This window comes from Drosophila navojoa, chromosome 4 (assembly GCF_054131105.1).
Source record: "Drosophila navojoa isolate 15081-1374.11 chromosome 4, UAZ_NAV_1.0, whole genome shotgun sequence".
Lineage (NCBI taxonomy): Eukaryota > Metazoa > Arthropoda > Insecta > Diptera > Drosophilidae > Drosophila > Drosophila navojoa.
Genome location: NC_142892.1, coordinates 5,772,614 through 5,798,724, shown reverse-complemented (window position 1 = coordinate 5,798,724; position 26,111 = coordinate 5,772,614). Strand labels below are relative to the sequence as shown.

At 40.5% G+C, this 26,111-nt stretch overlaps 3 protein-coding genes across 3 annotated transcripts in view; 2 read left to right on the top strand and 1 right to left on the bottom strand.

Annotated features, from left to right (window-relative positions):
- The window catches only part of Pxn (Peroxidasin), a 32,226-nt gene extending 21,831 nt beyond the window's left edge, over positions 1 to 10,395 (bottom strand). Inside the window, exon 1 of the mRNA XM_018102064.3 lies at positions 9,868 to 10,395. Within this exon, the coding sequence (XP_017957553.1) occupies positions 9,868 to 10,049 (182 nt within the window). The 5' untranslated portion in view covers positions 10,050 to 10,395. The remainder of the gene's footprint in view (positions 1 to 9,867) is intronic.
- Positions 10,396 to 13,042: 2,647 nt separating this feature from the next.
- Positions 13,043 to 20,900, top strand: LOC108651026 (uncharacterized protein KIAA1143 homolog). Its single transcript, XM_030384463.2, has 4 exons — positions 13,043 to 13,607; positions 13,696 to 13,846; positions 15,628 to 15,950; positions 20,693 to 20,900. The coding sequence occupies exons 1-3, from the start codon at positions 13,500 to 13,502 to the stop codon at positions 15,831 to 15,833; spliced, it is 465 nt and encodes a 154-aa protein (XP_030240323.1). The 5' UTR covers positions 13,043 to 13,499; the 3' UTR covers positions 15,834 to 15,950; positions 20,693 to 20,900.
- MEP-1 (zinc finger protein MEP-1) lies at positions 20,773 to 24,955 on the top strand. Its single transcript, XM_018100401.3, has 6 exons — positions 20,773 to 23,475; positions 23,543 to 23,815; positions 23,883 to 24,143; positions 24,212 to 24,391; positions 24,456 to 24,819; positions 24,895 to 24,955. Exons 1-6 carry the CDS (start codon positions 20,773 to 20,775, stop codon positions 24,897 to 24,899), a joined length of 3,786 nt encoding a protein of 1,261 aa, XP_017955890.2. The 3' UTR covers positions 24,900 to 24,955.
- Positions 24,956 to 26,111: the final 1,156 nt, after the last annotated feature.

Here is a 26,111-nt window from a genome sequence, read left to right as displayed (position 1 = left end):
CCCACCTCCCAGCTCCCATCACCCAGCTCTACCTCTGGCTTGGCTGCTGCCCGTCTGCTCTTGCGTGTCGGGCCCAAGACTCGAGAGCCCAGGCCGGAACTCGGGCTAAACCTCAACCCTAATCTCAAAATTGAAGGCATTTCGCTGTTTTTCTTTTTGTGTGGCTTGCACAAAATGCTCCTCTATAATTTCAGCTGTGGTGCATTTAACGCACAGGCTGGCAGCGGCGGAAGGAAATGCCATGTCGCCGCTAAAACTGGGTTAGCTTATATGTAATGGGAACATTAACGACAACGTTTTCCTTCCGCCTGGCAGCCAAATAGAACTGAGAGCTGGGGGCTCTGCCCACTTTACGCTCCGTCGCTTATTGGACATAATTACAGAAAATAACAATTTACGCTGGTTAAACGAACGACGGATAGTGCGAGGGGGTGTGACGGGGGTGTGACGGGGGTGTGGGCATGCTGCATCAGTGACCACTTGTGCGTAGCCGCAGCGACAACACACAGATAAGTGCAACAGTGCAACACGGTGCCAGCCTGCCTGCCACGACGCCGACGACGGCGAGGGGGACGACAAGGACGAAGAGGATGTGGAGGCCAGGCAGGACGACATATCAATTCCGTGTGAGCGAACAAGAATTTCTTGTTGATGTTGGATTGTAGTTGGCCCTTTAGAGTTATTGTTGTTGTTGATGAAGTTGCTGCTGTTGTTGCTGTTGCTGTTGCGGTGGTCATGGTCAGTGGGAAAAGGCGCCTCGTTTATCGTTTACACTTCGTCGAAGCTGTTGGGCATATTCTAACAGCAAAATCTATTGCATGTGTGTATGTGTGTGTGTGAGCACTTCAAGCTGTTGCCCGAGGTGCATGTGTGTGTGTGTGTGTGTGAGCTTATGTGTCCATTGTTTTATATTGTTAGCCTTTATATTAAAGCCTTTAAATTCATCTAATAAGCGTTTCGTTTCAATGCAACTGCAAATTTCATGAGGAAACTCTAAAGGGAAAGCTTTTATACTAATTGAGATACATATAATATAAAATATAGAAAATAAAATATAAAATATGAAATATAAATATAAAATATAAAATATAAAACATAAAACATAAAATATAAAATATAAAATATAAAATATAAAATATAAAATATAAAATATAAAATATAAAATATAAAATATAAAATATAAAATATAAAATATAAAATATAAAATATAAACTCTAAAATTAAAATATAAAATATAAAATATAGATCTTAATATAATATATAAAATATAAAATATAAAACCTATAAATATAAAATATAAAATATAAAATATAAAATATAAAACATAAAATATAAAATATAATATACAAAAAATATTATTTATGAATATAATATAAATAATGTAATATAAAAAAATAAAATATTAATTATTAAATATAATATATAAAATATTTTTAGACCAACTCAAACACCCTTAGTTCCCATAGCATATTCAAACTCTTTCTGAAATCAATATCTTTCACTTCTTTCAATTTTTCATTTTCCCCTTCCACTCCATAAACTTCAGCCGGCTATACTTAATCTTAGTCACATTGCTAACCGCATTATCATTTGCTCTGTTTGTCCAACGATCCATCTAGTTGCTCCTTCCTCCATCTGGCACTCTCTCGCTTAGTTGCATCAAAATAAAATTCTCATTAATAATATCACGTATACGCCATGTGCTCGACTGTGCAGCTCAAGCGCAAATCTATTGAAGCAACTGCCCGCTGCCAATTGCCATACCAAGCAGCTGTCCACTCGAGCTGTGACTTCTCCTAGACGTTGTCCCCTCCGGCCGGCCTGGCCACGCTTCCTGTCAGCTGCCAGAGCGCTCTACATTAACATTATTATGCGTCTGTCTATCACATTTCCAAATGGAATGCAAGTCGGTCTACGTGGCGCACCACTTTGGCTTAGTTACTTAGTTTGCCGCCTGGCCGAGCAGACCAGTTATACTTCTTATTTTTTTTCCTCCACATACTCTGCTTTGATGAGCGCTCAATGGGGTGGATTGGTTAGGTGACAGAGGAAGGATATCGTTCCTGTTATGGAATTAATACTCTGCTTATAGAGTGAGGGATAGAGTAGAGAATATTCCTCGTGTACCCAACTCTTCTCAAGTACATTTCTATATAAATATACCAATGACTAGCCTAACTAAACTCTTCTTTAACTATCAGCAGAGGGATGTTTCTTGCTGGCCCGACTCTACTCATATCTAGGTCTTTATATACCAATGATAACCTAATTGAAATCCTCTTCTCACAGGGCATGCAGCAGTCGCTTATGCTCGTCTGTGTTGTTGAGTTCTTCAAGTGCTCTCGTTTCCAGCTACTCAATTTCTGTAAACCAATTATCCGTTTACTCATCTTCTTCTTCTATACAGTCAGTCATACCCGTTTGCAATCCATTTCAGTTCTTTCTCAGAGCAAATCAACTCGGCCTCTCTTCAACTACTTCTGCTTGCTTACAGCTTATGCTTGAGTCGTGCATACCCCACTCACTTGCCTCCATCCCTGCTCAGCTCTTCCCAGGCTTTGCTCTACGGCTGCTGTTGACTTTACCTGCGCCCGTGATGGCATCTCCAGCAATGCGCCAACTACAATTGCCGCACATTTGCTTTGGCTACAAACGTTTTGCTGCTGCTCCTACTCCTCACTCGGCTTCACTCTCTCTCTCGCTCTCTCTCTCTCTTGCTCTCCCTCCCACTCTAGCTTGTTTGCCATAGCATACTTATGGGCTGCTTGTTCTTTATGCTTGACCAGTCGCTGCTGCTGCTGCTGCTGCTCGCTCTCTAGCTGAAGCTGCGTCACATGCCGATTGCTCCACTTTGACATGTTCGGGCTGCTGCTATCAGGCTGCACCGCCGCTGCACCACCCCAGTCTCTATTCAACCACGGACTGCTACAAAAATAACTTTGCTTATAAATTGTGGCATGTGTTTGTGAGTTGCCATTGCTGTTGCTGTTGCTGTTGCTGTTGTTGTTTCTTTGCTATCGCAGCAACTACTTTGCATGCCGTGCTCCTCAGCGCACTAACGAGCATGCGAAATGACAAAGCACGAGGGCGTGGCAGCGGGCGGCCTGCTGGCTGATGCAAATGCCACTTTGTTGCAGCGTTAAAGCGTTGCAGCAATCGCAGCAAACACGCAAAAAATAAAAATAAAATAAAGAAAGTACAGAAATTTTCAATGTAAATTGCAAGGCGAAAAAAAAACGAAGTTAAGATATAGACAAAGGCTTCTTACATGCGGCTTACAGCCGCTACCCCTCTGTCTATCTCCCTCCTCTCCCCATCCTGCTGCAGGCGAAATCAATAACAGATTTTTCTACATCAAAGTGACAAGCAGACTCCCGCCCACACTCTCTCTCCCTCTCTCCCACTCTCCCTGTCTCTCTCTCCCACTCTCTCTGTCTCTGGCTCTGCCTTTGCCTCGTTTTTTTTTTGGGTGTGAATTAAACATGCATGCGAAGTGATTGGCAATAAGCTGCATGTGGCAGGCAGCTGAGTATATTTGCAGCTTGCAGCGCGTGGAGTGGAGTGTGTGGCTTGCTTTATGCCTGCCGCAGTTTAATGCATTTCAGATCTGCTCGATTCATTTGCATAATTACAAATCATATTACAAATTGTCTGGCAGCTTGGGCATTGTTGCGAGCCTCGAACTGGTCAACCACGGCACACACACACAAACACGCACGCACGCACACGCATACATATATACACATATTTCATTTCATTTTTATGCAAATCCCAAAAAGGTTGAACAATTGAAAAGTCAAACCAGGCGTAACAGTGTGAGAGAGCGAAAGAGAGTAGGAGACATGTAGAGTGAGCGAGAGCGGTAGAGTGAGATCTGCACAGCGTATAAAATATCATATATCATATATCATATATAACATGTATGTTTTATATGACACAATTGAGGTAGTATATAAGGTCGCAGCTGAAATGCTCTGAATGAAAGTTTAAAAAAAGTAAAAAAATTCTATGTAAATAAATAAATACTAAAATAAGAGAAGGAATTATGGTATTGTTATGAATATATACATATCTAAATATACCAAAAAATATATATATAAATATTACATATTTACATAATTTTTATATCATTATGAAATAAAAAAATCTCCATATTATAGAAATTTTTGCAGCATTATGAATCCACCTTTTGATTTGCATTCAAATGCTAGTCAAAACTTTAGTATAAACCAAAACAAAATTTACGAATTGTTGAAACGAAACCCAATTTGTTATTGATATTGAAATGCCATTGAAAATATTGTTCTCCGATGAATTCCAGCTTTGGTTATCCACTCAGAGCAATTTGAATTGAATAACAAAAAAGTTAGTTAGTTTAGTTTCGTTTTTGATTTGATCTCAGTTTGTGATAAGGAAGCACCTAGACAGATAGAACTGATATATTTATATGCAATCCTTCAATTAATGTATACACATTCGTAGAACCATTAACATTATAATCTGTTGTATATTAATTTCATAATTAATTAAACTTTCAATTAAGTTGTCAGTGCTTAGCATTGAAATTAATGTTAATAATTAATAAGGCTTTCAATTGAGTTGTCAGTGCTTTATATATAAATTAGTTTTTATTTTATATTGATTGGAATCTCTAATAAAGAAATAAATAAATGAATATATAATAAATTATATCTCACTTTATTTATATATATTTATTTTATTTTATATATTTAATTTCAAATGAATTATATCATATATTTACTGCATTTACTGTTAGTATATGACAATTCATTCAAATATTGAGTGCATTTATTAAGACCATTTCCCATTGCCCTTTCATGTCCCTCCTCTCTTCAACCCTTCCATCTGCTAGCAACTATTGTAACACTTTTAATACCTCACTCAATGTGAACTGACCTCAGCCTTTCGCTCACTGGGTAGCTTACAAGTTTGGTCAACAGATCCTAACTGTCAAGCTAGCCTCGTTTCGGCCATGCCCAAAAGCCATTTTCCGCAGCATTCAAAGTAAGCCTTTGTGCCGCATTTGTTGTCAACACCTGTGCAGGGCAGTGCGCATAGAGAACTCGTTGCCTCTCTCTCTTTTTTCATTTCTTTCTTTTTTGGCAGCAATATTTGCACGGGCAAATAAATAGCAAATGTAAATGGGAAAATGCAACTGCAACAGGAACAGCAGCAGCAGGAGGAGGAGGGGCAGAGATGAAGCCAAAAAAAACTGTAACTGTGAACTGTGGCAGGCAAAAAGGAAATTTATGCATATTTAATAATAACATACAATATTTTGTGTAGCCAGTCAACTGGACAGACAGCCAGACAGGCAGGCAGGATGTGACTGTGTGTGTGTGTGTGTGTGTGGAGGAGCAGATGCAGCAGCAGGAGCCGCAGCAGGAGAAGCTGGCATGCAACAAGGATGAACAAGGCATTTCTCACGCATATATGCTTCATAATATGCAGCACGAAGTATGAAGGAAATGAGAAGCTCGCCGGGCACAACAACATTTTTGCCAGCCAAATAGTTTTGGAGCATCACGCAAGGAAGGCGGGGGGCGAGGGCGTGGCATGTGACTGCATTGTCCAAGCACTAATCAAACTTTTTAATATGCCGAGCATGCAACGTGTGGCGACTTTTGTTATGATGGAAACAGCATGAGAGACAGACTCTGTCCGCTCTCTCCCTCTCTCTCCCACACACACTCTGCATATATATGTATCTCTCTATCTCTCTTTATACATATATAGATTTGATTCAAGTACAGATATCATATGTGTGTGCATCATCTGCGTTTTATGTGCGGCTCAGCAGGACCTCTCAGCATAATGACTGAGCAGCTTAACCTAGGCTACAGAGCACTTAAACTGAGGAGTGTACACGTATGTATGTATGTATATATTTGCCATGTATGTATGTATGTATGTATATGCCGAGTTAAATGCATCAGCACAAAATGAAATCAAGTGCATTTATTTAACTAGAAAAAAGTGTAAAAAAAATAGATAACTAGAAATGCCTTGGCGCCGCAGCTGTGGGTGGGTGTGTGTGTGTGTGTGGGCGTGGAAGATGAATGATGCTGATGTGGCGGCGTATGTGGCATACACACCCACCCACCCACACACCCACACACACACGCTAGCCTCCATTTAGTTGCAAGTTTTAGCAAAAAGTCAAAATGTTTGCGCTTTTGTATTCGCATCAACATTTGAGCTGCTGCATGTGTGTGTGTGTGTGTGTGCTTGAGTGTGCTGCGGCAAGGCAACATTGATGAATGCCCACACAGCTTGAAAAGAAATACCCTAGGCATGCATTCTCATGCATAGGCTTAAAGCCCTAGCAAAAAAAAAGAAAGGAAAATCGAAATTCAATTCTTTAAAATTGCAATTTTCCGTCGAACAATTGGGCAGCTTCGTTAGTTAGGTGAAAATCTGTGGGCCACTGCTCTGGGAAAAGTCTTTGGCATTTTCCTTTAACAACTCAATGCAATGATTGTCTGTCATTCTGTTTCCCATTTCCATTTACATTTTGCATTGCATTACGCGCACTCTTACATCTGATTTGACAAGTGCTATCCCACTCTCTCTGCCCCTCTCTCCCCCTCTCTCACTCTTTAATTCATTCTCTCTGTCCCTTTCGTTTTCTCTCATTTCGCTCACGCTTCTCATGTTTATTCATCTTTTCATCACAGCTGCAGATTTAAAAAAAAAAAAGAAAACACTAAAAACAAACAAAATGTAAACAATTTGATGCCATTAACTAAATTGAGGCAAACACATGCGAGTGCTAGCTCATGAGGCTTGACCACTGCTCGACTAGCACATACCTCGTAAGTAGTTAGATGCTGACGAATATTATTTTAGATTACTATTTTTAAGATTTTTACTTTTGTTTACTCTATGAAATTAATTAAAGGAACTTTTTGTTTATTGAAGCTCTGAGATTTTAGATTATTTACTTAGCTTTGTTTCTATATTTACTTATTTTTATATCAGAGCAGGAATTTATCGCATATCCATTCTATCCCGTATAGCCAATTTATTGCAGAGAGAGAGGGAGGATAGTGAGAATGTTTACCTATACATATATACACGCAGATATATATCGGCTAATTGAGATTCTTATGTATTCTAATTGCTCAATTAATCTGCCTGTAATATTCCGTTTGTGTGCACGGAGGCTCAGCACGTGCTACTCTTTCCCTTATAAATTTGGCAAAGCCCCGATCAAGCAAATATTATATATGTATATAATAATCTTAATATATAAATATCGTGGAAATAAAGCACAGTTAACATAGAACGCACTATGACAGATAAATATATATATACATATATGCTTATCATATATGTATGTACTTCAATAGACTCTTCAAATATACTATCTTCTCCTTTAAGTATTTTATTTTAACAGTCCAACTCTTACTGGGTATCTAACTGGCCTGTAAAATATATAAAATAGAAAACCTCGCTCGGTGTGGAATGCATATTCCTTTATAGTATCAGATCTTCTGCTTCACTAAATACATTTTAAAGTCGTTTACACATCTTTAAAAGAATTTGTCTATTAACTACTCTTACAGCTGCACATAGCCGCCTCTCTCTCTCTATCTATCTCTCTCGCACACACAATTGCAGATCTCAGCATATGTGCGGCCTGGCGGGCAGCGAGAATTGCATTTTATTTAAATATTGTTTTATTTCATGCTGCTGGCGAAGCTTTGTCAAAACATGTGTTAAGCGAGGCAGCCAAAGAGTGAGAGAGTATGTGTGTGTGAGAGAGAGAGAGACAGCAACACGACAGCAACAAATTGCGTGGGCAAAGGCGTTTTGTGTTCATGTGCCACATTTAGCTAAAAACCGAAACAAAACAAAAACAACTCCAACACAAATGAAACAAATTAATTAAAATTGTCCGAAAATCATTTGCCAAATGGAATAAGAATAGAAAATACGAATACGAATTTTTGCATTCGCTACAATTGTTGTTGTTGTTGTTGTTGCTCTTGAATTATTAATGCCTAACTTGTCGCATATTAAGATTGATTGATTGAGGCAGCAATGTTATGATAGTTCAATTAAATTTGTTTAATTTACTTGTTTGTTTTATAAAACAAAATTAGTTTATTGTTAGATTGTTAGATGTTGTTGTTAGATGGCTGTCTTTGTCTCTTTCACTCTCTTTATCTCTAACTCTATCTTTACCGCTGCTGCTGTCTTTGTCTCTATTTCGGTCTCTGTTTGCCTGTCTCTCAGTTTGATTATCTGTCATCCGAAGACAAAGTCTTGATATTTAAATGTATGTATATGTATATATATATGCACCTGCTGTATAAATGATATCAATTTACAATAATTATCTGAATAACTTACAGGACTTTTAAAGATTTAAAGCAAGAAGGCTGACTTCATCTAGCTCTGCTTCTATCAGTATAAAGAGAACCTAGAGATTAAGCTAGAGCAGTTTACTAATCTTGTTTAAGTGTTTCCATTTTAATGATATCGGTTAAATATAACACAGTATTTCAGTTATTAAATCATAACTTGAATTTGTTATACAAAATTAGACATAAAAATTGTTAAATTATAGACCTATGTATAATTATAATCTAAAATCTAAAAAATCTAGGTACTCTATATGTGGTTAGGTTATAGATTATTAATTGTCATTTATAATACAGTAGATATTCGGTATATATAAGGAGGCATATACGATATCAAGTATATGCGTATATGTATATTATGTATATACATATGATGATTTATCCTCTTTTTTTTTAGGAGAAATTATAAAATATATTTATTTACAGCTTAGCGAACCGCTACCGATTTATCCTCACATTCCCATGTTATAATACTACATATAGATCATTGTTTCCTAGATTATATTATCATATTTATAAACCAATGCACGAGTATGTTTTATAAATATGATATATGACATAAAAATCGGCTGTAATCCACAAAATAATATTTAATGAATTTTTTTCAATTTAATTCAATAGATTTCCTCTCATATATAGAGATTTTGTTATAGAAGATAACTAAATTTAATGTCTCGCCAGTTTTTCATAATTATATACATAGAGTAGAAATCTGTCGTTGAATATGTAGAGAAACAAGAATATAATATACATAAATACAGATATTTAAATATAGATCTATAGATCTTTAGTTTGCTCCTTTTTTCAAACAGATTTTTTTTTAAGTTTTCACCCACAAAAAAAAAAAAAAAAAAATCGTGCACTCATTGAATTCTCTTTGGAATACAGAAATCGTACTTTGAACTGTTTTTTGATGTTGCCTCGCAGCGGAGGGTGAGTTGGGCTGAGTGGTTCAGCGTTTGGGTGGTGCAGTCAGCCTATCGCATAAATATGCATATGTTTCACAAACATTTGCCAAGTTGCATGCAGCGACCCACAGCTGAAACTTGAGTGGAAATTCATGGGGAAAAGTGCTGACATTTGGAAAATGCATAAACGCAACGTCAGTTCTGATAGGTATATACATATATACAAATATATATATACGTGCTTTTACGCATACAACTATACCAAATAGAAAAAACAAGTTCTGCCGTTAGTTAGACAGCGTTTAATTGAGTCAACAGGCAAGCTGGGGCTGGGGCTGGGACTGGGGCAGGGGCTGCGCAGAGTGGCGCCCGAAGGAGCCCATCAAGGCAGCATCCAGTGCCGACTTCATCCACAGCTCGCGGCACATTAAAAACTAATTTATGGATTTGCGAAAAGCCAAAAACTTGACGATGATTTATGCATGTAAACCAAACCAAGCATAGCCGAAGCTAGAACACTTCCAGCTCCTACCCCCTCCCCCCCATCGCCCCCTTCACATTACACTTACAGCACTTGGGTATCCAGCGGCAGTTGGGGCAGCACTTTGGAGCGGTAGCGTATGCAGCGCACGGTGCGAGCGATGCAAGTGCAGGCGGTGGGGCAGTGCACAAACTGCCCGTCGCTCAGATTGACAAAGCTGGCCAGGCACAGGCACAGGCCGAGCATGGCCAGTGGCCAGAGTCCATGCATCTTAATTGGCAACAGTGGAACACGCGTAAGACGAACCTCGCTCGAAACTCGGAGGCAACTCAATCCAAGCTCATCTACGATTGACTGGCCCAGCGGATGTGGCACTAGTTGCAAGATTAGCGAAACGCGCCTCCAAAATCACTTGCGGCCTATCAGCACACACTCAGCTCACTCATGCCAGCTTAGTTTCTGTTCAGTTCAGCTTAGTTTAGTTTAGTTTGTGTTTATCTTTGGTTTACTTCAATTCACTTGAGTTTTCGAATCAAATTTGAAAATTTTGAATTTGATTTTGCTTTTCTTTCTTTTGGGTGTATTTTATTCTCGATTGCAACGCGCCTTTTGCAACTGCACGCGCCAAATGCCGACGAGCATCTGAGTGTTGGCAAAAAACGCGTGCACGATTCGCCCGTAAACCGAAACCGTAAAACCGAAGCGCAGCAACGAGCACGGCCGACGATGCGACGGCAGCTGCCCGATTGCACGGCCGGATGCAGCGTGTGATAACATTTTTCCTCAAGTCACTCATGTGACTCCTTGGCTACACATAGACACACATACATGTGACACACATATATGTGTTTATTTGTATTTGCTGCTAATATGTAACTAAAGATGTTTAACTAAAACTTAGAGCTTAGTCAAGGCCAAGCCGAAACGGCTGCAGAGAGAGATTAGCCGAAAAAAAAAGAAGGGAAGCCACTCGAATTGCTATCAATCTGCCACACACACAAACAAACACACACACACACCAAATACCAAACCACAAGAAGAACAACAACAGCTGATAGTTGAATGAGAATAGTGGTCTGTGCTAACAGCTACCCTGTAAAGACAGCCAGACTGTATAGTTAGAATATACAGAGTACTTGATGCTTGCTACTCAACTGCAACTTATATAAAAGAATGGGTTAGAAAATACCCTGTAATAGACACAGAATACCCTGTAACTTCTTAGCCTAGACACACGAAGCTAAACTACTTGCACAATGCGGAGCTGTCAGCTATTTAAAGTAATTTAGCACAGTGAATTTCACATTTAGCTACGATCTAGTATACCCTATAATTTTCAAGACAAGTTCATTGCCCTGTTCATAGCTTTCCTAGACAGAAAAAGCAATACCATCTGCATTATGATACCATTTTACGCCTATATTAAAACACGTCAAGCTATGATAAACTATGACATACCCTATAATTTATGATCACTTATGATACACCCAGTGACTTATAATCTACAAAACAGCATGCCTAGAAAACAGTAACATTATCAAGCTTAACTATAGAACAACTTTATACGTTATGATTATCTATGATATACCCTGTAATTAACTAAAAAAGCATGCCTAAAAGCCCGTTAAATTATCAACTTAAAATATAAAACAATCCATTTGAAAACTTTTAAAATGCGGTAAGCCTCAACTAAAGTTGAGGTTATAAACTAGTGTGTACCATATAATACCCTTTAATTTCATTGCATGAACGATGTAAACACACTCAACAATTTTCATGTAACTTTGATGTCACAGAAGTGACGCAATTTATTTGCATAATTCTACTATTCTGAACCACTTACGACCTTAGTCCACAATGGTCGACTACATGATACCATGTAATTTGTCAACAAAGTTGACAAGTTGAAGTATTACATTAGCAAGTTATTTACATAGTACGACAAAGCTTGCTATTTAAGTTAAGCTGAGTTCAGCTTATCTTGTGTGGACTATGTGATACCCTGTAATGCGTTGAGGTATTAAATATATATACACTAGACAGAATAGCATAAAAATTCGTACTTAAAGAGTAAATTTTGTGAAAGTTCTGTTTGTAACTTGACTAAGGCTATATACCCTGTAGTTTTTTTTGCATAAGCTACATAAGTATATCATATGGAACGTAGGCTGTAATTGCTTAACATAAGGCGATATGCATAAGGATTTCCCTGATGCATTATAACTAAAATCTATTCAAGCATACCCACTCAACACTGTCTTACAGGGTATGTGGAATAGCTAGCATACGCCACGTTCTACTGCACAGTTTGCTGCCATTGCAACACATAAAATGTTTTGCGCTGCTCATTTTTAATGCAGCCCAGAAAGTAAAAGAAACTTTGCCAGCTAAAGGGAGATAGAGACAGATAAGGAAAGAGAGTGCCAGAGAGAGACAGAAAGAGGGAGCGAGTGAGACGCACAGTGTGTGTGTCTGTGCACACTCCATTTGGGCCTGTCGAACTTGTCGCTTTTGGTGATAAGACGCGGAATCAAATTTAAAAGCTATCAATTTGATATTAGTTGAGGGAACGCTTGTGAGATTTTAAGCGCGTGCCAGGCTGCAGTTCAAACTCTTTGCTAGCTGCTGCTGCTGCTGCTGCTGTGGTTGTTGTCGTTGTTTTATGCATAAATTCGCTGCAGTTGGGGCAACATGTGAGCCCCAGCGGCTGCTCGAATGCTCGTTTTTTGCAGCAAGTTTTTGAAATCAATTTACAGATGATTTATTATGAAGCATCGGTAGAGAGAGGCTAGAGGGGGAAGAAGCTCAAGGGAATGGGAAATGGATTGATAGCTACCGCGACTGCTGCTGGTGCTCGTGCTGGTGCTGCATGCGACAACGGCGAACGTTGATGAATGCCGCTGTGTATTGTTTGGCTGTCAGTTTTGATCAAAATTCGATTTTAGACGGCATCGAATTGCAGGTGAAGTGGAAAATTTGCAAGTTATGCGACAGCTCGCTCAATTTCTCTTCTTTTTTATTGGCCATAGATAGCGTTGCGGTGATTTGGCAGCAGGATTCAGCAAATTGACCGTATAACGGAAGAGAAAGCTGTCATGGGAATTGGTGCAGATGAATGACAGCAAATCGTAGCGACAGTTGGGATTTCAAAGTTTTTACTGCTCCTACTGCAAAACAAATCATTTTCAATCGTATATATTTATACCAATAACCAATTATATTTCAATAATGATAACACCGCTGAATAAGCTGTTTCAATTCAACTAAACCTTAAACTTATCTCAAATCAAATTCAAATTAACCGCCATTCACAATAGTCAAACTTAAAATTTCATAGCGAATATGGCGCTCATGCGCACTACAAGAAACATCGTAATAAAAACAGCTGTTTGTAAACTATGATATATCGATAAAAAAATTGTAAACGATAACAAAATATACAAATATTGAAGCATTAAATCAAGAAAGTTTCAAAACAAAAATTTTGTAAAATTGAAGAAAAATAAATATAAATGTCCTCGAAGTCAAAATAAAAGTGCAATAAGTTCAATTTATGCTGAAATTCATACAATCGTATGGTGATCGAAGTGCGTTTCACAACACTGATGCGAACAGCCGTGCAAACTGAGAAGGTAAACGGCGGCAACCAAAATAGAAAGAAAAGCCCAATTGATAGGCGTTGAAAGAAACTCAATTTTCTATACGTATGTCTTTATTGCTATGTCCAAGCGCAATAATATAACCTACGTGAAGCCACAGGAACCCAGTTTTTTGGCCAAACTCAAGGCGGAGATCGGCTACAAGGAGGGGCCCACCGTCGAAACAAAGGTAAGCTGTTGTCGCAGTCGCTGAATCAAAACAAAGTTGCCCCCGCTCATGCTCAGCTTTGTTGCAAATAAAACAACAAAATAAACAGCGCCAAAGACTAGAGGATCTGGATCAGGAGGACTACGACTCCAGTGAGGAGCGACCTGAGCGAGAAGACGAAAAGCCACAGATTGTGGTCCTAGCGCGTGGGGATCTCACGGCTGATGAGGTGGCCCTCGAGCAGCAGCGCATAGCGAAAGGTATGCACAAACACACACACACACACACATACACGTGCTGTGTATTTGTATATATGTATATGTATGTATGCTGTAGTGTGCACTTGCGTTTGTATGTGTGAATGTGAATGCGTGTCGGTGTGTGCGTAGGTAGGATGTAGTTATCGTCTGTGGCAGTTTGGCTTTCAGTTCAGTTGAGTCAGAATCGAGCGTCGGTCGCTTCCACGCTTCTTTCACGCTGCCACTTTCTGCCCTACACTGTGTACGTATGTATGTATGTATGTCGAAATATATATATACATATATATTGTATATATATGTAAATGTATGTACGTATATATGTATATCTGAACGTGTGCTTGCATCTGTCTGTGTTTGTTTCTTTTCGCGCGAGTGTTTTTGCAATTGAAATCTTAAAAATTTATATGTACATGAAACATAAACAAAATGCAATTGAAATACGCAAAAGTGCAGCAAACCGAACGGCAAAAAACACCGCGTTCTACATTTTAAATTTTTGCGGGCAATTCAAAGTGTTCGATTTTCTATAAATTCTGTTTTTTCTTCGCTCTCTGAGCTTGTGTGTTTGCAAAAGTACGAATTTGTTGCAGTTTCCTCATTTGTTTGTGCTCAATGGAAAATTAATTTTCATGTTTGACTTCAATTCTAACCTCGAAAAATTGAATGAAGAGGGCAAAGTGTGTGGATGAGCGGGGGAGTTGTAAGTTCTATGTGCCACGCCCGCAACGCAATGCAACGCCCACTTGCGTATCTATGGTAGCAGTTCCAAGTGCCATGTACCGCATGCCCTTGTCTTTTCCTGGCTTTCGATTATTGCAATTAGTGTGGCACTGCCAGCGGAGCACCCTCATGCACACACACACATCGATAGTCGCAGACACACAGACGCACACATAGACAGCTGGCACAAAGCATACACACTGACATTTTCATTGGGGCTCCGCTAAAGCGGAGCATGTGATGAAAATCATAGCCAAAGCGGAGCGCACGATAAAGCAGGCAGCCAAGAGAAGTTAACAAATAACGGCGACCCACAGCCGCCGTCGCCGTCGCTGCCATCGCAAAACCAACAACAGCTGCCGCTCTGTTGCTGCTGCTGCCGTCGCCGTCGTTGCCGCCACCGTTTGCCATCGCCATCGTCGTCATCAACCCGCCGCCGCTGCTGCCGCCGCCGCCGACGCCACCGCTTCTGCTGCTGTCAGAAGGCCCGCGCAGAAAATCGGGTGAAAACGTGTGAAAGAATGAATGAAGCAGCAAAACGGGAGAGACAATGATGAACGAAACAGGCGAACAAAGAGAGCACGGCAAGTGGCTTGACGACGACACATGTATGTGTGCGTGTGTGTGTGTGTGGATGTGTGTGGATGTATGTGTATGGTCTAAAGGGGGCAGCGGCGGTAGCAGCAGCAGCGGTAGCCACTGTCTTCTGTCCAATGGGCGAAGAGGTGGAGGCGAAGGAGCACTGCAAGACGCTTACTCAGATGGGGTTGAGTGGGCTGAAGGGTGTTAGAGAGGGATTTGTGGGCGGTTGTCGGGAGGCAACTAGGAAAACGCTCGCAACTGAGTTAAAATCAGTTTCTATCTCATTTATGGGCGGACGCTGGATGTGGAATGGGGCGTGTTGCGTTGCACGCGGAGGTGGAGGCGGAGTCGTTCACAGCATAAAACTATTATTACTATTGCAACAGCCCATATGGCATAAAAAAGACGTTAATGCTTGTCTAAAGATTTTATTAGACTCTTGTGATTATTTTACTAATGAACAAATTCTTGCATTGCAGAAGAAGCTGAGAGGCCGGCGGATTTGAGCCAACCGATTGTATTTAAGCAGCGGGTTAAGGAGCCCAAAATCAAAACCGAGGACAAACCAGAGAAATCGGAGAAGCCGCATAAATCGAAGGATAAAAAAAGCAAAAAGTCAAAGTCGAGCAGCAGCAAATTGTCGTTCAACGAGGACGAGGAGGACGCCGAGGCTGGCGAGGATTGAAATCTATAAGAATTTCAACAAATATCCATCAATCTGTCAATATTGTATTCGCTGCTGTATCTACGACTAAGCAGCAGCAGCAGCCTCTTTGTATGGTTGGTCGCAGTGAATGGTTAGGTGAGCGCTTAAATCTTTCACAAACACACACACACACACAAAACACACACGCACACACATTCATACGTACATACATTTATATAAACGTAAACTGCGCACTTAAAATTTGCGTATAAAATAAGTTACATACATACATATATCTCTATCTATATATGTATGTATATGTATATATGTATTTATTTGTATGTGTGTGTGTCTGTGTACATACATATGTAATATATTGATTATTAATGGCTAAGTGGTTGTGCTATAAGCCAAGTTCTTATGAGAATGCAAAATTTTTAGCGTTTTTATGTTTTGCCAAATGACATTTATTATTATACATACATATATATATTTTATTTATATTGTGAAATTGAACTGGTTCTTCTTGGTTGAAGAAAATCATTAACAATTTCATAATTCATACAACTTTTCCAAATGGAGATCGTAGATCGATAAGCTCGGATGTTAGCTTAAATTGGAAAACTATATCCATCAGGATAATATCACATCAAATATTGTTTTCCAATTAGTAATTACTAAATAATCCTAATTTTAACTAACATTTTGTTACACACGATGAATTCGTAACCTAAATAGTAAAGAGTATAGTAATTGGTCATACTTTTTCCATGTAATATGATATATGTTTAGCAAATGTATAGCGGTAACCTATTTATATATATGTGAATATATATGAATATGTATATACCTAATGAACCATAGATTAAATAACTTCACCAAATGTAATTGAAATGAATAAGTCCAATTTGGAGCTTAGATTTAACATAATAGTTAGCTTAGCAATTTATAGATTTCATTAGGGAAAGTATCTAAAGTATTCAATAGGTAGAACTAAGTAGACAAAAAAACAAGTAGCTAACAATAAATTTTTAATTGTAGTTTATTAAAATTTATGATTATTAGTCAAATGGTCTAAATTTATGTAGATTATCTACTTCCTTGGTTTAGCTACTAATACCTATATAATATATATGTACATGTATAATGTAATATATTTATATAGCTATTATATAATAAATACGGTACTTGGCATATTCATAGGAAAAGTTAATCGCAACTCTAGATACTGCAAATTTGAAATACGTTTAAATGAGTCATATTTTGTTACTATATTTTTATCATATTGTATAATATGTGTATAAGATGTATGTATGTGCATAAGTACAATCTATTTCTATATGAACAGCTGACAAGAAATATAAATTAGTAATTGCCATTAAGGATTTTACTATTATGACTATTTGAAATGTTATCAAACTAATTATTTAGTTATTTTTTGGCTTTTATAGAACTTTTACTTATTGTTTCAATACGACCTTCAACAAAAACCTTTCCAAAAAGTTTCTTAAATTACAATGAGTTACTTAAAATTTTGGTTTTGTGTATGATATATCCTTAAGATAGTTTCTCTCATTGGAGAATAGGGACATTTTTTCAATACGAACATTTTTAGTTTTCAAAATATCCTTTCAAAAATCTTTAGTTTTTAACCAGAAAATAAGTAGAAAATAAAAATATCTGCAAGGTTAACTTTCTTAGGAATTGTATCTAAAATTCGCATGACAACCGACGCCGACGACGACGACGACACAAACCAGAGAAAAGGTCACGTGTATGTATAACAGAAAAGTTTTGTTATCGTTTTATTATAAATACATACATACATATATACGATATATATTTGTATATATATGTATACTATTTTACCGATAGTTGGTGGCTCTTAATGAATCCCGTGGCAGCGGTTGCGGAGCTAGGCGAATGCCAAACTTCTACCAGTTGCCGATCAACGGGGGTGAGAAGCGGGTTACTTTCAAATTTGTACTTGCATATAGACCAAATCACACACACATCGATATATATACATATACATATACATATATACACGCACACATGCATGCAAACATGGCATTCAGCTCACATACATATATACATATGAATAGACATACTTATATAAGTATACATACATATGTATGGATGTGTGTGTATATATATATTTTTGTATGTTTGTATGTGTATTGTATTATATTGGCCCATAGCATGCGAGAGCGACTGAGAGAGAGTGAGCGCGAGCGAGAGAGCAGCAGCGTAATCTGAAATAAGTTGGGAAAGAAGAAGAAGCATCAGCAGCGCCAGCAGAAGTATCGTGATGAGTATACAGTTTTAAAACTTACAGTCGGGGCAATCGCCGCTTTGCCTATGCTTACTACACTTGATACATATACATATGTATGTATGTATATGTACTTCTACAAATGTGTGTGTGAGTGTGTGTCGGCGCCGGTGTGAGGGCGCATTGAATATTGGTCTGACTTAGGTGTAATTATTCATTGCCACTAATAAGCTGCAACAATATCAACATATACTGTTATCCGTTTACGCGGGAAATTTTCAAATTTTTGCGCGTCGCAGACTCACAGTCCCACTACAAAAAAAAAAGAGAAAATCCATCAAACACGCCGGCAACTGCGTCGACACATACGTTAAACGACAACACAGGCAGCAGCAATGCCGTTTCAGTTTTGTTTTGTTCATTTCGTTCGTACGCGCGGTACAATTGTCAAATTTGTTTTTCCCTCCCATCCATCCATTCACATGGGCGCGCTCCAATACTACAACAGCTACGAATCCACCGACAAACACGCACGCACCCATACACTCACCCGTAGCAAAAACGGTTCGTTTGCGCTTCACATTGCCATTCGCTATTTTTGAGCGTAACACCTCTGAACAGATGTGCGTTCTCTCTAGTCGCTCTCTTTGTGCGCCACGATGCCTAAAGTTGGCGCTCTGCCGACAATGTCGCCTTGCCGATCTCTGTGTATGCTGCAAGTTGTGTCGAAGGCATGTTTTAATTTCAATTTTGCAATTTTGTTTGCAGCTGCACCAGTTGCAACATGCAATAAGCGCTTATTGCAATCTTATCGATTGACCGATAACATTGGCGCGCCGCTCTTTGAGAACACATGCAACTCTGCTTACCGGGTTGCCAACCATGCAACTCTGTGTTTGTAGCGACGTTTTTCGCTTTTTTCCGCTTCCATTTCCAGTTTGCCTTGTTGTTGCCCCCGTCTATCGTCCGTTTGTCGCGCTTTAGCGTAGCGTTCTTTTTCATTCGCTTCGCGTGTGTGTGTGCTCCACAATCAAGAAAAATTTTGTTGTGCGTTTGGCAAAAAAGATCCTTTATTATTTTTATTGTGTTGTTTATGTGTTATCGTTTTGTTAATTGCCACAATAACAATAACAACAACCTGCCACTACCATCTTAAGTGTGACGTAAAATGTAAATTGTAAGTTTGTGTGTTTTTGCTTTGTATATGTTTAGATCTGAGTTTGTTATTGTGCGATTGTTATGCAGAAATTTAAATAATTTTGATTTAATTGTTAGCAACTTGTCTAAAAAATAGCATTTGCTTACATACAAACAGCCATAAAGAAATACACACACATGTAAACTAATACGCACGCATACATCAAAACAGCGACACACACACATGCATATATACACAAGCGCAAAACACGCTCCTGTACCCACCCGTACTCCACTCCACGCCGCCGCCGCTAGCTACAGCTACAGCAGCAGCAGCGAGCCACAGCCAACCAACAACCAACACCACAGAGCCAAAGCCAACGTCGTCGTCGTCGACGCCGTCATCGTCGTCTCACCGGCCGTCTGTCCGTTCGTTTGTCTGTTTGTCCGTCCCAGCGTCTGCGTGTCCGTTTGTATCAACATACATACATATAATTATATGTATATATATGTGCGAGAGTGAATATATGTATGTGTTTGTATATATATAGATTGTACATATGTATGTATGTATATATATGTGTCTGTGTGTGTGTGCTCGTTTTGTGCGGTGCGCTTTGTATGTATGTATGTAGGTGTGTGTGTGTGTGTGTTGTCTGTATGTATGTCAATCGTGCAGTTGCTGTGTGCTCGGTAACTGCTGTTTGTATGTGTGTAATGTATATATATAAATATATATAAAATATAAAAATATATATATGTATAATTGTTTATGCAACAGAATACATACGAATATATATGGGTTTTACATAGCTATGTACTAATATGTATATATATATATATATATATATATATATATATATATATATATATATATATATATATATACATATATATATATATATATATATATATATATATGCAAATATATAAATAATTGTCTCGCAAAATTTCATTTTTCTGTTATTTCATACGATAGCGCATAGTTAGATGAGATACATAACTGCATATAAACATGCCGATATGTATATACATACATATATACTTGTATTTACATACATACATACTAAATTGTATTTTAGTTTTAATCCAATATGGCAGCCATTTTGTCTCAATTAACTCTTTTAGGTTTTGCTGCCCCCTCTCTTGTTATGGGTCAGGGGGAGGGGATGTAACGAGGGAGGGCTAGCTTAATTCACCTAGATTTCAATTTTCTTTGCTTTATAATTTTTTTTTTTTTTTTTTTTTTTGGCAATTGTTAATTTTGTGTTGTGCTCTATTTGATTAGTTTTCTGCAAGTTTGCGTTTTTTCCTGCTTCTTCCAATTCCTCTTTGCTCTAGTCTTTCGTTGATGTTTACGCTTTGGCTTTCAGTTTCTATGTGCCAAATATTTTCCAGTTAACTTATGAGCTATCGATTTACAGCCAATGAACATGCATAGAATGTGGAAATTAATCAAAATTCATTTATCGATCTAATTGAACAGGCGCATCCTCGACAACAGCAGCAGCAGCGACATCTATCGACCAAGAGGCACATTCCAAAAACCATAGAACAAAATAACAAATGACTGAAGTCGACGTCGTTTTGCCGGAGGGCGTTGCCGAGCCCACAACCAATATACTAGCCAAGGGGGCAGCCAACGACGACGACGACAACAACAGCAACAGCAGAAGCAGCAGCCCGGCTGAGACGCAAGATGAGCAGAAAACAAACTCTAAAGCTGATCTGGAGAAGGATGAGCAGATAAAGCCCTCAAAGGAAACGGAAGCAGATGCAGTTACAGCTACAAAGCTGCCGCTGGATAGCAATAGCAACAGTAACAGTAACAGCAACAGCAACGATGATTGCAAGTCGAATCCGAATCCTGCGCCCGAAGCCATGGATGTGGATGACACTGAGGAGGGTGACTCACAAATAACCAGCTCTAGCTCCACAGAGAATGGCAATGGCAAACAGTCGAAGCTAAATGAAGATGATGAGGACGACGAGGAGGAGGAGGAGGTGACCACCAATGGTGATCACGAAGATGCCGAGGATGAAAAAATAGGCAGTACTGCAGAAAACAGTTGCGATGCCGAAGATCCTCTGGGTGCAGCTACACAGCCAACTGCCGATAAAGAGGAGAGTGAACGATCGGAGCAGAAGAAGAGGGTGGAGAATGCAGAAGAGGTTGATGGAGTGGATGACGAGGAGGAGGAGGCTAGCCAGCAAAGTGGCACAGCTAAAACGGTGACCGACTCGGAAGCCGATGGCGATGCAATGCATACCGAGGAGGACGAAGTGCACGAGAAAGAGAAGACAGATATTGAGAAGGAGAAGGAGACGCCAATGAATGGCTTCACAGAGAGCCCAAAGGCTAAAGAATCTGCTGATGCTGTGCCCGCTGTCAAGCCCAACGGGCAGGCCACAGCAGCGGAAGCAACGAAAAGCAATGATGATGCAGGAGCTGTGGTTAATCTGGACGAGGATAGCGATGAGGAAATGGCAGACCTGACGGAACAAAAGGAACCACCATCAACAGCCGTAGCTGCTGCCAAGCCAAAATCAAGTCCTAGCAAAGCAAATGCCATGCCTGCAGCGGTTGCGTCAAGCAGCGCTGATTCCTCGGATGATGCAGTGCTCATTCCCTCCGATTCGGATTCGGAGACGGGACAGACGGCTGCAACGCCAATGACGCCGCAAAGCAAAAAGTCGTTGCCAGCCGTTGTGAAGCCAACGCCGCCACCACCACAGCCAGCACCGCCAGCACCAGCCAATCAGGACGACGATGATGATGATGACTGTGTGGTCATAGAGGATGATACGCCGCCAAGTATTTCGCCCAGCGACCAAGCGCTAAACAAGCGCAAGAGCGACATGGACGACCTGCATCCGAATAGCAAGCGACAGCGCAGCTCAACCCCATCCGGAATGGGTGCGGGCATGGGCATTGGCCTGGGACAGCTGACCATCAAGGATGCACGCACTCTAATGCCACACGAGGCGGGGCCAACTATTGCAGGGGTCGGCGGTGCTGTCTATCCGGTGACCATAACGAATGCCGTTACCGGAGTGGCCACCAATCTGGGCAATACGCCACCGAAACTGGTGCCGATGGCCGGCATTGCGGGAGCCGGACTGGGCAGCACAGTGCAGCTGACTCCGTCCACACTATCGCTGACTGCTGCCGGGCTGCCCAGCATGACAAACAATGCGAATCTGTTGCCAGGCTTGACGGACGATATGTTCGTGCTGGAGGCGCCATCGTTTATTGTGCCCTACATCTATGAGAAGCCCCCAAACGACAATATACGCGAGGTCATCAAGGCCATTGAGACGAAGTATGCGCTCTCGGCCGAGGACCTGGCCGTGGCGGACAAGGTGGACGAGTTTGACATGATGACCGAGCAGAACAAAGAGGACAAATCGAATGCGGATGGCACGGCGACAACGAATGCTCCAGCGGGTAAAAAGAAGCGGAAGAATGGCGATGATGAATCGTGGTCAGAGCAATCAGATGAGGATGACGATGACGACGACGACGATGACTCCGAGTCAGGTGTGCGCACCAAGGTGTTAATCAAGGAGGTCAGCGATGATATCTCCGCCCTGAAGAGCGCCATCAAACCCGCCGCTGCAGTCGTCGCTTCAGGCGGCGCTGCCTCCAATGTACCCGCAAAACCTGGCCAGGAGAACTATTTTGAGAGTCCGTTGGGCAAGTTCTTTATGGACATTGGTGTGGGCCTGGTGCAGGAGTATGTGCAGTCGGATCTGTTGCGATTACAAAAGCGTAAGATGCGCAAATCTCTGTCGCGGGATCCCAAGGACTTTGAGATGGCCATCAATGCGTTGAGCGGCAACCTGCAAGCCTCCAAGACGAAAAACGCCCCCTTCAAGTTCACAATGAAACGCTGTGAATTCTGTAATTTCAAGTCCGAATCAGCGTTGTCCATGGCGAACCACTACGAGACGCCGCATATGAATGGCGTATTATACAAGTGCAACTTCTGTACATTTGAGATTCGGAATGCCACTGAGATCGTTTACCACATGGAAGCCGTGCACAATATAAAGGCGCGTCTGATAAAGCCGCTGCCCTATCACACGTGTCCCAACTGCGGCTTCGAGGACAATGGCAAGGCGAAGCTGGCACGCCATCAGCCGGTTTGCGCCAAGAAGTTCCGGCCGGAACTGAATCTGGCGCCGCCCAATGACTGGGAAGCGCCCGCTAAGATACCGCGCATCAAGCCACGCCACGGACTGGTGGGCACAGCCACCGCCTACCAGGTAAGCTATAGAGCAACTGTCCCACCTCAAGAACTCAAGAACTAACTATTCCATATTAAATTTGCAGGCCATGGCGGCGCAGGCAGCAGCGCAAAAGGCAGCTCTGGCAACCATACAACAGCAACAGGCAGCCGCACAGGCGCGCAATTTGCAGGCCGCCGCGTTGGCAGCCCAAAATGCCGCCAAGATGAGACAACGCGCTCCACAGCTGCCCAAGGTCATGCCCAATGCCAACAGCATGGTTAGGAATCCTGCGCCCGTACGCGGTGCCATTGGCGCCGGCAATGCGGCACTGTCGCTGCCCAACAGCTATCAACTGGCTGCCGGACAGCTTGTGCAGGTTAGTCACTTACTAATCTGCTTTACCTCGTGCAATATTTAACCAATGTCTGTCTGTCCAATCACAGCAAGCGTCTAAGAAGCCCATCGCGGGCCAGCCGAGCATCTCAATAACGCCACTACCTCGACAAACAGCAGCTGGCAGCAATGCGGCCGCTGCTTCGTCCAGCAAGGCGCCAGCGACAGCGGCGGCGGCTGGCATGAAGCCCGGCCAGAGTCCCAGCGGCGGCAACAACAAGGCGCAGTTTGTCATCTGCGAGATATGCGATGGCTATATCAAGGATCTGGAACAGCTGCGCAATCACATGCAGTGGATGCATAAAGTGAAGGTAAACGCTGAACTATAATTATCTACTTCTCAATCAGTTGCTAATGGGGTCACTCTCTTGCCATGCAGATACATCCCAAGATGATCTACAATCGTCCACCGTTGAACTGTCAGAAGTGTCAGTTCCGTTTCTTTACGGATCAGGGTCTGGAAAGACATTTGCTGGGCTCACATGGCTTAGTGACAAGCTCTATGCAGGAGGCGGCTAACAAGGGCAAAGATGCCGGCCGTTGTCCCGTCTGTGGCAGGGTAAGTCTAAAGAGCTTTCAAATTTACAATCTCTAATTACATTCCCCTACATATATATATATAGATGTACCAATGGAAGCTACTGAATCACGTATCGCGCGATCATCATATGACCCTGAAACCTGCACATTTATCGTACAAGTGCACCGTCTGCACGGCAACCTTTGGCATGTACAAACAGTTTGAGACGCATGTGTACACGGCGCATAGCACCGTGGCCCGAAAGGCAATGGACAGCAAGAAGAATAGCGCACAGTCCAGTAGTGGTGGCAGTGGTGGTGCTGGTGGTGCCGGTGGCATGGCGCGCAACGCGCTCGGAGCCGCGAATGAATCATTGCTAAAGCCGCTGAAGATCAACGATGAGATCACCATCATACCACAGCCCGCATCGAAGCCACGGATCACAAATATGGAGAGTCATGTCATAGGCAAGTCGACAAATGAAATATATACAAACTGTCAGCTAATTTATATAAATATATATGAATATATCTTACTTGCAGATTAAACGGCGCATTGGATCAACCAAAAAGAAAGAATGAAAAACAAAAAGAAACAAACAAACCTAATCTCGCATAGTTTTTGCTGCAGCATTTTGGCCGCTGGCGCATTAAGATTAGTTATTATATGATTTTAAGGCTGCGCCGACGCGAACGTCTATATATATATAATATAATATATCTATGATTTGTTAGTAAGCCAGAACTGTATAAAGCGAGCGGAATGAAACGTTTAGAAAAAACCACAAAGCAACCTAAACCTAAACCTAAATATACGTCGATCATTAAGAGAAATGTTACCACTTAACACAGAAACACACGACTATGATTATTCAGATACACACACACATACACACACAGCAGATACAGATGCAGAATACAAATACGGATACAGATTTCAGATTCTAGTTACGATTTAGTTGATATATGGCATGTGCACATAAGTTGAAATTGTAGCTATTACTACTAATAAACACAATTATCATACCATGCATAATTTACACACACCTACATTTTAAGTACACACACACACACACCCACACGTATATTTACACAACTACACACACATATAAATATATATATATTTTAAAAAGAAGCCGCTAGAGCGCATCGTCTATATGACTATGTAAATTAGTTAAAAACTAAATATTATTTATACTATATACGAATTCGAGTATCTAAATGTGCGTTGCAGTATGTACATATTAATATACACACACACACACACAAGCACATACCCACACACAGACAACAAGAACACGCCAATGGCAAGTCGATAACAATAGACTCGTCCATTGTTATCGATAAGTCGTGTGAGAGCTACGTAAAACACATGAGCTAGGCAAGTACGATGGATGATGAGGGAGCTGAAAATGCTTTCTAAAGGGGGTTAGCGGGCGTGGGAGAGGGGTTTAAATGAAATCGAGGCGGAACTTCGCTATTCGGGGTGGTTCTCTTATCTGATCTGAGACGTTCAACAAATTTTAATTTTGCGTGTACAAGTTTAAACTTATATTTATATAAATATATATATAACAATATCTATTAATATAAAATATATCATCTACTAGGACGTAAGAAATCATGTACTACAGTTAAACAAACTAAAACACAACAACAACAACAAACAAACAAAACCAACAAATGAAAATGAGAAAAATTAAAAACTAGTTAATATAAAATCTATAATATCGTTTGATTTTTCAAAAGGCATATCAATG